Source organism: Oryza glaberrima, chromosome 11, assembly GCF_000147395.1.
Source record: "Oryza glaberrima chromosome 11, OglaRS2, whole genome shotgun sequence".
Classification (NCBI taxonomy): Eukaryota; Viridiplantae; Streptophyta; class Magnoliopsida; order Poales; family Poaceae; genus Oryza; species Oryza glaberrima.
In genome coordinates, this window is record NC_068336.1 from 10,989,890 (window position 1) to 11,002,026 (window position 12,137).

General features: G+C 44.2%; 1 protein-coding gene across 4 annotated transcripts; it reads right to left on the bottom strand.

The window, feature by feature from the left end:
• Positions 1 to 1,056: 1,056 nt before the first annotated feature.
• LOC127754885 (flavonoid O-methyltransferase-like protein Os11g0303600) lies at positions 1,057 to 11,662 on the bottom strand. Of its 4 annotated transcripts, XM_052280490.1 has the most exons (4): positions 11,202 to 11,350; positions 6,751 to 10,152; positions 2,624 to 3,444; positions 1,057 to 1,640 (listed from the first exon to the last, which is right to left on the bottom strand). In XM_052280490.1, the coding sequence occupies exons 3-4, from the start codon at positions 3,428 to 3,430 to the stop codon at positions 1,344 to 1,346; spliced, it is 1,104 nt and encodes a 367-aa protein (XP_052136450.1). In that variant the 5' UTR covers positions 3,431 to 3,444; positions 6,751 to 10,152; positions 11,202 to 11,350; the 3' UTR covers positions 1,057 to 1,343. The 4 variants fall into 4 exon arrangements, with proteins under 4 accessions (XP_052136450.1, XP_052136446.1, XP_052136448.1 ...); XM_052280486.1 differs by lacking the exon at positions 6,751 to 10,152 and having other exon boundaries at positions 11,202 to 11,662; XM_052280488.1 differs by having other exon boundaries at positions 2,624 to 10,152.
• Positions 11,663 to 12,137: the final 475 nt, after the last annotated feature.

Consider the following 12,137-nt stretch of genomic DNA (forward strand, 5'->3'; position numbering starts at 1 on the left):
AAACATCCCTAATCAAAACCCACAATCTAATTTCATCAAAACTTTACACGTTTATTGCTACCACAAGACCTGCGGTGTTCGATACTACAAGCATGCCCATCATCGGCTGCTCCACGAAGTGCAAACAACCACCATTAGAGTCGAATTGCTCTGTTTATTCCATTTTGATGGTTGTTGGTACTTCTGAGGCCGAACTTCCCTGCCGGCGAGCTCACTTGGTGCCCCTCTCTGTTCTTCGTATAATTCATATAAGATGGGTTAAGGAAACGCAATTCTTTATTGAGTATTATATGCTTTCTCGTTCATAAACCATATTTTTTGACTTATGAGGCTCAGGCTTCCAACCAAACACATAAGCGCAAGATGGCCTGATCAAGAAGAACCCATGAATTCTCAGGCCACCTTCAGGCTTCAATTTTTCTCAGGCATGGGGTTCGGCGTGTCAACCAAACATGCCCTAAATCAATGTATTTAATTTAAAGCTTAAAATTTGTCCGGACTAGAAAAATTTTCAAGTCGTTTTGATGAACTGATTACAATAAGTAAAATTTTGAAACAGGAATAGATTAGAGGAAATAAATGCAAAATCTTGTAGGGTAAATTCAAAAAACAGAAACCTCAGCTTATAATCAGGGGCGGAGCTAGCGTATATTAGGGGGTGCCCATGAACTCGGTCAAGAAAAGTTTTTAGCATGTATATATGTACCCCTCAATACAAACTTAGGCACCCATATCAGCTTAAACTTGATCTAAAATAGAGTAAATTAAACAAGTGGCACCACCCTTCATTTCGCTCTAGCTCCGCCTCTGCTTATAATATTGGAAGTAGGATAATTCTGGTCAGCCGTCAACCACGGACATAAGGTAAAATGTCACCAAAAATATACTAATTGAAACTATATCGGAGCTTTGTTTTTTTACCATTTGAATTACATCGTGTTAGTAAGTAAGCAAGCAATGATATATGATATGTTCCAACATGGTATAATTTTATTGAAGACAGTGTTATCGAACAAATTTGTGTCCCAAATACTGATGGTCGGTGGACGAAGTTGGTTGAAGGTGATGTCAAATTGTCATGTTTGCATGCTGAAAGTATTCCATCCATCCACAGATATATGAACAAAAGTTTTACACATTAACGTAAGCAACTGGACATATTAACTCACACGAAACAAACCAACTGGACATAACTGACATGAAACATTCAACACAGAATGCTTTACACATATTAACAATCCAAGCTTGACATAGGCTCACGTATATAAAACTTTATTTCATAAAGTATGCACTCCCTTCATTTATTTACTTAGATCACATCCTCCATGGTATTTAGGAGCACCCTACGGATAGACCTCAAAGACAGCTCGAGCTCCCAATTTTTTCACAATCTTATAGTCATTGAAGCCTGCTTTCTTGAAGAGGTCACGCCAGTCATTTTCGTCTCGCTGTCGGCCTTTGGTCGCCACCATCATACCCACATCCATAAGGAGTTGGGCTTCCAGTAGTGGTCCAGAAGGAGCTCCAATCACTATGTCAATGATGATCACCTTCCCTCCATCTTTGCGGGCTGGAATAGCTTTCTTACATTGAGTTAGTATTTTCACACAATCCTCGTCACTCCAGTGGTGAAGCACAAGCTACCATAGATGAAGCCACAAAAAAGTTAAACAAACTTATAATTTGCATTACACACTTCTTTTTTTTAAGTTCTAGTCGTTAACCGTTCTTCTTTATGGTGAAGTCGCAAACTTTTGTTGACAACTTCTGCAGGAACTATAAAATTGAAATACATAGCAACAAAAGATGAACCTTTTATTTTTCAACTATTACTTGTTTACTTCTCAAGTCTATCATGAATATACTACCTCTGTTATTATATGTATAACATTGTTGACTTTGGAAAATAATGTTTGACTGTTTATCTCATTTTAAAATTGTATCATTTATAAATTTTCTTGATTTTTCTCATTAAAGGTACTTTATAAGCATGACTTATATTTTATATTTATACTAAATTTTTAAATAAAAAAAGTGGTCAAACATCATGCTAGAAATCAGTATAGTCATATATCTATACTTAAAAAGAGGGAATCGTCCTCCCCTCCACTTCCTCATAAAAACCTCTTCCCTCATGTAACTGTGAAAAATCGTATTTTTATAAAAGAACCAACCATAGTATATAAAAAAAACTCACCCAGTGCGAATCCTATCACTAAACTAAGTAGAAAAACCGTTATAACGCATGGGCCTATAATTAATTTGAAAATTGAGGAAGTAATAGATCATAGTACTCACTCCATTCCAAAATATAAGGCATAAACACACTTAACCTAAACATCAAGAAATAATTTATTATCACATCCTAGTTTATTTTACCCTAATAAATATAATGCATGCACCCAATAAAATTATAGATCTTGAGGGTGGATGATTTAAAAATAATAATTTAGTGGATATAAGTTATTAGTTAATTGTATGGATGCATGTCTAATATTACAAAACATCTTTAAAAAATAGTTGTGCATTATATTATGGAATGGAGGGAGCACTAGCTGGTTCACAATATGTGCAAGTTTCTTTGTGGGTGAAAGATAACGGTTGCATTAATTTTACAAATTACCTTGAGCATGACAGCTTGAGCAGGTGGGATGGCGCGGAACATGTCACCCGCTACATAGTTCACCACACCATCACCGCGTTTATTGCCAATCACCCGGGGAAAGTCCAGCACGGTGCACTTGATATGTGGGAACGCCTCGACGATGGCCTTCGCCGCTGCGCCATCGCCGCCGCGGCAGTCGGTCAGCGACTGCACCCCCTGGAACACCTCGGAACACTCCCTCAGAACCGTGGCGAAGCCCGAGTGGTCGTACGCCGCGAGAGCTTGGTTGAAGACCGTGTCGACCTCCGGGTGGAGGCTCGCCATGCTCTCGTCGAACAGCACCGCGCCGTGCACCTCCTCGAACGGCGACGGCGGCGCGGCCGCCGGCACGTCCTTCCTGAACCACTCCGCGAGCCCCATCGCCGCCTCGACGAAGTGCCTGGACGTCCCGGCGAGCACCACGGGCACCTGGCACGGGTGGCCGTCGACGACGGGCGCCGCGCCTTCGCCTTCCACCAGGAGCCACGACAGCGGGGTGAGGCGGTACGTCCCGGCCGACCCGGTGGTGTCGTCGGCGGCGGCGAAGACGCCCGAGTGGACCAGCAGCCGCATGAGGCGGCGGAGGAATGGGAGCTTGGCGGGCGGGAGGGACAGGGCGGCGACAAGGTCGGGCAGCGAGGCGGTGCCACCAGCGCGGTGGATGGCGGTGGGGATGCCGAGCTTGACGGCGCACTGGAACGCCATGGACGTGACGAAGTAGAGGCTGTGGCGCCACAGGTCGGCCTGCGCGTGCAGCAGCTCGTCGTCGGTCGGTGGTGCCAACATGTTGGGAGCCTGACCTGCCATTGAAATGAGATGTACTAGCCTCACTCTGGTCTGTGGTCTGTTTGTTATATTAGCATGGGTGTGAGCATCTGGGGTTTAAATACAGTGAAGCTGTGAGCAGTGACTCTACTGTGGCTCGTGTTCAGCGTGGAGATAGAAAATATATTGCTTAGAGTAGGTACAATAGCAGGCTATAAGCTAGCTACAAATATATTTTAAAGAGATAAAGGAAGAGAGAGATGAGCAGCGGGCTACAAATCTGTAGCCAGCTGCAACACGGACTCCAAGACGTACTGTGTGTATGACAGGTAGGATCAGGTATTAATAGTATAGTAAGCAACTATTGTATGAATTGATTATAAGATTGGCTATAGATGATTTGGAGCTAGTAGTTGGCTGTACTATTAAACTTCCTCTTATAATGGCCGAATTAATGGCGTTTATATAGTTAGATTTGGTAGTTGATTTTATTTTATTTATTTATTTATTTATTTTTACATGTGTGCACCGTCATGGCGATACGCCGATACGATAGAGCCCAAAAGAAGCCATCTACGAGTAAAAGCAGCCACAGGTCTGCACTCGACGTACTGTTCCCTGTGCTTATCTCTATGGTCCTGTGATTTCTAGGGACGGATCGAGTTCTTTCTATTTCAGCAGTCACTTCACTTCATCTTGAGTATCACACGAATTCATATGAAACTGGCACTAGAGAATCGGAGCATCAGCCATATTCATCAATTGACCCCCTCCCTGCCAGACCGGATCTATAATTTAGAGGCCTCGCTGCTAAACCTAGCTATAAATAAAACTAGATAATTCCCCATGCGTTACTGCGGACTGTTATAAAGATTGATTGCTTTCCCCATGCGTTGTAAAAAACTTGTCTTTCCTGCTTGCGTCGCTCCCATCGCGGGCGACCGGGCGGGCGGAAAAAACCCTAGCCGCCACCGCTTTCCCCCTCCATCCTCCACCTCGCCCCCGCCAGAGCAAGCGGGGCCGAGCCATGGCTCGGCGAGCAAGGACGGCGGCGGCGGGGTAGGCAGCCGTGAAGCGACGAGTCCTCTCTTGCGCAGGGGATGAGGGACGACGTCCTAGCGGCAGCTGCGGCGTCCCGGCGGCGAGATGCTCCAGCGATAGCAGCGGGGTGGAGGCGGTGAGAAGAGGCAGCGGCGAGTTGGAATCGGCATGTGGCGGTGTGGGTGTGGCCGGATATGGAGGGGCGGTCAACCGGTTTCGGATCTGGCCGCCTTCACCTTGGATCCAGAAGGGGAAGGCCGACGGGAGTGGAGTTGGAGGAGGCGCAGTGGTGGAGTTGGCTGGCTGTTGGGAGAAGCTGGCAGCCGGCAGGTGGAGGAGGCGGTCAATCCGGCCTATGCCGAATCTGGTCGCCTCCATGCCCGGAGGGAGGAGGCCGACCATAAGGAGTTGGGGGAGGCCAGTGGAGTTGGGGGAGGCCGGCAGAAGGTGCTAGTAGAGGTGGCCGGTGGAGAGGCTGAAAAAGAAGATGGCCGGAGAGGCGCAGCAGGTGCCGTTAGGTGGAGTCGCCACTTGGAGAGGCCGATTGTTTGCTGCAGTTTTGCTTGTTGGAAAGCCGTGGGACACGATGATCAGCAGTGTGGTCAGTGTCCTGGTCGACGGCGAGGGTTCCTCCCAACTGGTTGTTGTTCCCTCCTCCCGTCCATTGGAGACCCTACACTTCTTAGACTGGTCTACTTCAGTCGTGGGGTGCCCCATGTTAAGGAGAGAGACACGGGTTTGGTTGGAAGGTTCTGCTTGGTGAAGATTGGGAGACCGTCCACTCTGTCAGCGCCTTCAAAGTCCTTGCAGCAGCGAGGTGTGTGGTGCTCGAAGCTCTTGTGGCGCAACCGTGTGGTTGAGTTGGGGGTGGAGTCGGAGCTTCTTGCAGTGGCAAGCTCGGCAACAATAACCTCCTTCTCTCGTCCTTGGAAGCGTCTAAGGGTTGTGAAGCATTGTGGCGGCCTTGGTTTCGTGGTTGTCAGGGAGCAAGAGCACGGGTGAAAGCCCTACTTGGTCTTGGACTACGGCTGATAACGTCGACGCCTGTGGGTGCCGTTCCCTTCCTGAAGGCGTTGTCGCTTGCTCTCCTTTTCTTTGGGTGAAAACTTTATTCCGATTCTTGGACGGACGTTGTTTGTGTCTCCGACGCTTTTCCTTGGAGGTTTCGTCTGGAAGACCCTGTCCTACGTTGTCATTGTGGTCGCCTAGCTAGTTCGTAGTTTGTTCTTAAGAAGTCAGAGCTGCTCCTCTGAGCTTGGCAACGATGACTTTTGTTTCGAACTTCAGTAGTTCTGCTCCATGTGTACTGTTCTGTTCCTCATGTGGGTCTTTGGCCGGTTTCCCTTAATTAACCACGCACTTGTGAGGTTTTCGGGCCCGGTTTTCCCTAAAAACTAGGCCACCTCTCTTCTTCTTAAATGAAAACAGGAACTTTCAACAAATTTAAAATTTTGTTAAGATCTTTCAACATATTTAAAATCGAAATTATTTTATAGTCAAATTAAGCTTGCAAAACTAACCAAGTGTACTGCAAGTTTGAAATTGCAAAAAAAAAATCTAAAACTTGAAAATCTAAATATTTCAGTGGGAACTGATAGAAGCGAAATTGTGGAAATTTCTGGCTGAAAAAGTTGAAAGTTGAATGAATTTTCGTTAACTAAAAATACTCAAATTTTTGGCCGTAATATCCTATTGCAGGGGTGAAATTCCAGAAGTTCCATTCTGAAATATTGAACCCTGTGTACTGTTATTATAGGAATAATCACTCGATCCATTACATCGCTCATTATACTGGCAGAGCATGTGAAAATTGATGTTTCGGTTTTGCTCGTGATACAAATTAAGAAAGCAGGTCCTGGGGTTTTGCAAAGAAACCTTCTTTTTTATCCATCGGTGTAGTTGCGGCTAGGGTTGCTTTGGAACCCTCCACAGTATTCCAGTTTTAATACTGAACGGTAAAGTAAATCTCAACAAAATCAGAGTTACATATGCAGCTAATGGTAACCCTAAATAAAAAAAATACTGAGTAGCTAGCTAGTCCTTCTGAGTAAAAACAGATTAGGGATTTAAGAGAATATATTTGTAAGCATTAACTTTAGTGACGAAGACGTCTACATCTCCTTTAAGCCTACAATATGTGAAAAACAACTTAGACGCACAGTAAAATATGCATATAATCTGGCACGGACAACTGAATCAATCTAATAAAATAGCCAAATAGGTGTGAGAACTCATTAAAACCTGGACAAGGAGGATGAATTTTAAGCATATATGATCCATCCTCGGTAGGAAGCACATACCAAGGTACAAACACAGAATGCTTGAGGACGACAGGAGCGGTGCAATTCTTCAGAAAAACAACGTGGATTATGCATTTTCTTCTACATATACCAAAAATATCATTGAAAATTTAACCATCCAGGCGCCTGCAGCACCAGCAAGAAAAGCCCACCGGAATGGAAATTCCTCCAACGTGAAAATTTGTCAGTGAAATGAAAATTTGCAATCCAGTTTGCATTAGTTCAGAGAGAGACAGACAGAGATTTTCGGCATATGCAATGGAGCCGCCTTCAGGGAGTTTATAAAGAAGAGGATAACTTAATGATTAGTACTCCTCATGTGGAGAAGCTGAGGAGGACAGGGAGGAGGGAGATTGAGAAGAAGGCTGAAGGCCATTACTGCGCCGCTGCAGCTTCGGTAAATAAATGCCCCCAATCAGTTTGTTGAAGTGAAGGCGTGTGTAACAGTTTCAGGTGAGGCTGTCGTCTCGGATTCCATTGTAGAGGAAACGACGGGAAAGATGCTAGCAGCGGCGGCCTAGTAACGCGAAGCTCCTCGGCTTCCTCGGTTGGTAGGGGAGAGAAACTGAGGAATAAATGGCCTGGTGGGAAATTGCTGGGCTGTCCTACTCTCGCAACAATGTTCATTGGGATACAGAAAAGGCCATATAGGTTGTGCATGGTGGAGAAAGAAGAAATCTCGGACAGACAAATCTAATCTGATGGCTAAAATTAATTGAAGTGACGTGGCTTCACCATAGGGCTGGAAAATAGCATCATTGATACTCAGTGGGGATCAATTGTATAGATATATAGGATTCTTTGTTCAAAAAATATTATCAATATAAAATACCCAGTTAAGCTGACGTGCGACGTTTTTAAAACACTCTCAATCTACCACATAGCATAGCTTAAAAATAGAGAGAGAATAAGAGAGAAACACTATAAAAAACAAATAAAGGATACGGCGCTATAGGTTATAGTGCCGGAATAGTAAAAACCGGCACATATAATGTTTTTCTCACCTCAAATGCGCATCCACGGAGCACCGTCAGCTACAACAGAAAATGATCCAGATGCCTAGGGAGCACAGGAAGGCAAGTGCATGCATGAAGCCAAGACATCCCACGACTACAAGCCATACAACTAGCAAGACCACACATTCTACAGGTGTGGCACATGGGGCTGCTGAAGCCGTATCTGTGAGGAGCCCGAGCACATCATCGACATATTCTAGACCAAGAGGAAGGCCAAGCACGTCATCGTCATCGCCACGGCAACTCCCTCCACTACTACTCCACTCCACATCTTTGCCGCCGCAACAGGCATAACACGTGAAGAGAATGTCAGGCAGGAGCAAATGTTTGTGGTGCTAAACACTTATTTATTCTGTTTGAGGGCATAATGTGCTTATCTTGATTTGGCTTGGTTGCATTATGAACAACTTTAAATAATGGTTTTATAAGCTCTATGAGAGTACAACATTTATTCCGTGATTTGTCATGCATGGCTAGAATTTATTTATGATATTATTACACTTAGTTATATTATAAATTATTACTCCTTATTATGAAATAGTGATGTTTTACTTTATTTCCATAGACAATTTGTATAGCCTATGTTGAAGAGGAAATAAACATTGTGAAAAGAAGCATCACAAAATACAAAATTGAGAGATGCAAGACAAGTTCAATCTGTGAAAAGATTTGAACTATCTTTCGAATCGCACACAGCGATTATTGACAATATTGTTTCCCTAGAGAAACGACTATATGTCAATATCCCTAAAAATTGGAAAAAAACATTTGCACATAAAGCATAATCATTAGAAAGAATGTGAAATCAATTTCGTCACTAAGAAATCTAGGCTAAAAGAAGACTATTTTGGTAGTTATTTTTGTTGAATCTTAAGAATCATGAAAATTGCAATGGATATAGTACAAATACATCTCGTATCATATGCCCGAACACAACGATAAGACAAATACATCTCATATCATATGCCCGAACGCAACGATGAGACATTATTTGTCACGCACACTGACCATGCGCATCGCGCCATTGTCGGGTCCCAAAACTAATGATTCGGAAACCGACATATTTAACTGTATCAAGCCCTGGATCAGTAAGTTGATACAGCTTCAACAATCTGGATCGTCTTTGCATACGTTTAGACATAGCTTTGAAGAAGATATTATTACATAAAGTAATAGGGTATTTACGAGATTGTGGCTAACTATTACAGCAGAAGTTTTAGAATGACCTAACTCTGTTGTTTTACTATAGACTTAAACCATGTAAATAACCTAGACTTGAAGATTAAGTAAAAAGGGAATTAACTTATGTGATTGAACTCCTGACTTCGGCAAGAACATCTAATGGACTCTGAAAAAGGAGGTTGAAGCAAGGGTGAGTACAACGTACTCAGTAAGCTATTATATTAATCAACAATGAATGTATGAAATGGTAATATTTGAGTAGAGCTAGATTCAATTGCAGAAAGCTGAGAATATAGAGGAAGAAAGCCTAGGATGTCTTTATGCAACAGTATTTAGTAAAGTCTTGAATTAGGTTTCTAACCAAATACCATATGAGTCCCGATACTCAATCCGTGAGCACAACTATTCGAATAGATTCATTTATACTTTACTGCAGTAAATGTACGCTTTACCCGCAATCCACGACTTGCCAATATTCATTAGCTTAGTCGTAGCCCAGCCTTAGGTTATTAACAATAGTTGCACCTGTTCCATGAACTCTAGTCCCCATGCGCTCTGAACGTAACGTTATCAGCAGCGAGAGGAGTTCTGGCGTTCCCGAGGTTTTTAGAGAGAACTGGTTGAGAGACCCCACGTCATCTCAATTAGGTTTTCACAATATACACACACAGCGATCGCAATATAATCAAGATATTTACCTGCGCCTCGGTAAATATCACATTTGCCCTTCGCGGCATAAGTTTGCCTCCTTCGTGAGGACTTACATAAGAACCACTGTACAGAGGTACCACATTGTTAATTAACCTAATAACTAGGTCTATCCCCATTCTAGAAGCTGCAGTCGTACTCGTTCATTTGACATAAGCATTTGGTGGCAATTATATCGATCGAGACAGTACTAGCCATCCGGAAATCAACCAAATCTTAAGTACTGTCCCAATCTAAGTTCGTTATATTTTTATGCAATCTAACTAGGTATGGCTAAGCAAAATCTAGCATATATCTGGTTTGCTATATGTTCAAGTTATGCATTCAAAATCATGAATGGCTAATGCATAGAATAAAACTATAGAGTATAGGATAATTATGCTCAAAGGAGAGGAATGATAACTTGCCTTGCTCCAACACAAATAAATCCAAGATAGGCAACCTGATTATCCGATGCTCGAAATACCACAGGTTGCCATCCAGAATAAAATAGACTCTATTAAAGAAGAGAGAGAACCAAATTCAACAAAAGCCATAAAATAACAAGAAAACGATGAAGAGCGAGAAAGGCTAGGTTTGGGGGTATAAATATCTCCTTAATGGGTTATTGAGCTAGTATTTTATACGTAGGCTCTAAGGGGTTGGAGGCTAGGTTATAGAGGGGATCAAGATTAGGCTTTGGTGGAATAGTGGCTAGGGTTTAGTTGTTCTCGAGTCGATGCTGAAATAGCATACCAGCTCGTATTTCATGTTTAAGCTATGGGTAGTTTGGAGGGTAAATAGCTGGTATGGAGTTTGGATAGCAGGCTGGCTAGGGTTTCATTTGATTAAGCCGATATCGAGGTAGGATAAACATCGGCAAGGGTTTTGGGTATTTACTAGTCGTCATTAGAATTGGGTAGTATGACGACTAGGTTTGGTGTCTAGCCAATGTCAGCAGACAATGTTATGGCTAGAGGGATAGGAAGTTTGTGTAGGTTTAGCGGGGTGGAAGTGTTACTCCGACAACCGTGAGTGGCGGCGGAGCGGCTAGGATCACACAGAGCTTGAGAGCAAACTGTGTGGCGTACAGTGGAGGTCGAGGGAATAGTGAAGCTCTGATCGTTATACGCATTGAGGCGTAAGGTGTCAGAAGCAACACTTTGACGTTAGGTTTGGGTTTTGTCGGATTTTACAACCAACGTTTTGACGTCGGGGTCAGTAGACCGTGCGAACGTCCCTATGGAAGGCGTAAAGTTCCAAACGGTGGTTGTTTAGTGGCTAAAGGGTATTTTGAAAATAAAAGGAAATAATTGAAAGGTGAATATAAGTTTCAATTATAAGTTTAAATCAAATATTTATTCAAATGATATTTGAATAAATTAAAGAAATTCAAATAAAATCTTTAAATAGCAAATTTGGTATCAAAAGTAGGGTTTGAATTTAGATAAATTTAGGTCCAAGTTTCACTGGAATCGGATCTACGGTTTAGGAGATATGGGCTTCTAAAGATTGGAATTTGAATTAAATCTAGAAAAGACGAAAATGTACTGTTCATGGGCCCACCTGTCAGCCTTTCTTTCTCTTTTTCTTTTTCTTTTCTCCTTCTTCTTCCTTCTTCTCGTCTTCCTTTTCTCGGTTCCAGAGAGAGCCGAGAGAAGAGAGAGGAGAAGGCGAGCGGGGCGGCGGCGCTCCGGTGGCTGGAGGGCGGCGACGTCGTCGGCCACGCATGTTCCCGCTCACTGCGCATCCGGGGAGGTCGGTGGCAAGCAGAGGGAGCGTGGGAGATGGCCGGAACAGCGAGTAGAAGAGCTTATCTCCGGCGGCAAGAGAAGTGGCTGTGGTGGCTTGATGAAGTGGGTAGGGAAGAGGGGAAAGGGAAAAAACGGACTCGCCAGATGGAGGCGAAGCCGGTGGTGCGAGGAGAGGAAAGGAGGAGCTACGGATGGGGAGATCGACCGACGATGTCGACGATCGGCCATGGGAGGAGAGAGAGAAAAAGCTCTCAGAGCTTGAGTTCTGAGGAGGAATGGCGAGTCTTGCCGTCTATTTATAGACGACTAAAGGCGGTGGCTAATGACGGTTTCGGAGGAAAAGGAGAAGGGGAGCACGGCGGCAGTGGCGTGGAGAGGAGGATGACGGTGCCGGCTTTGTCTTCCGATTGGTCGACATTTGCGGCGCGCGTACGTGGCGGCCGTGGCAGAGTTGGACGGCGGAGAAGGAGGGCACGGCACGGCGATGGTGGCGGCGCAACTTGGCGGCGAAGGCAGGACAACGGCGACGGCGCACCAAATGGCGGCGGCCGGTTCCTTAGCGGCGACGGAAGGCGTTGGCGGCGGCGTGCGCGTGCACGGCACGCGCGCTTGCTATGGGCCGACTTGGGCCGCGGGAGAGAGAAGAAGAATTCTGCCCAAAGTTGAAAAGGAGGAAGTCTAATTTTCCTACAGATTCAAATAATAGATTTAGAGGAATTTGGATGGCTAGATTTTGAAAAAGGATTTA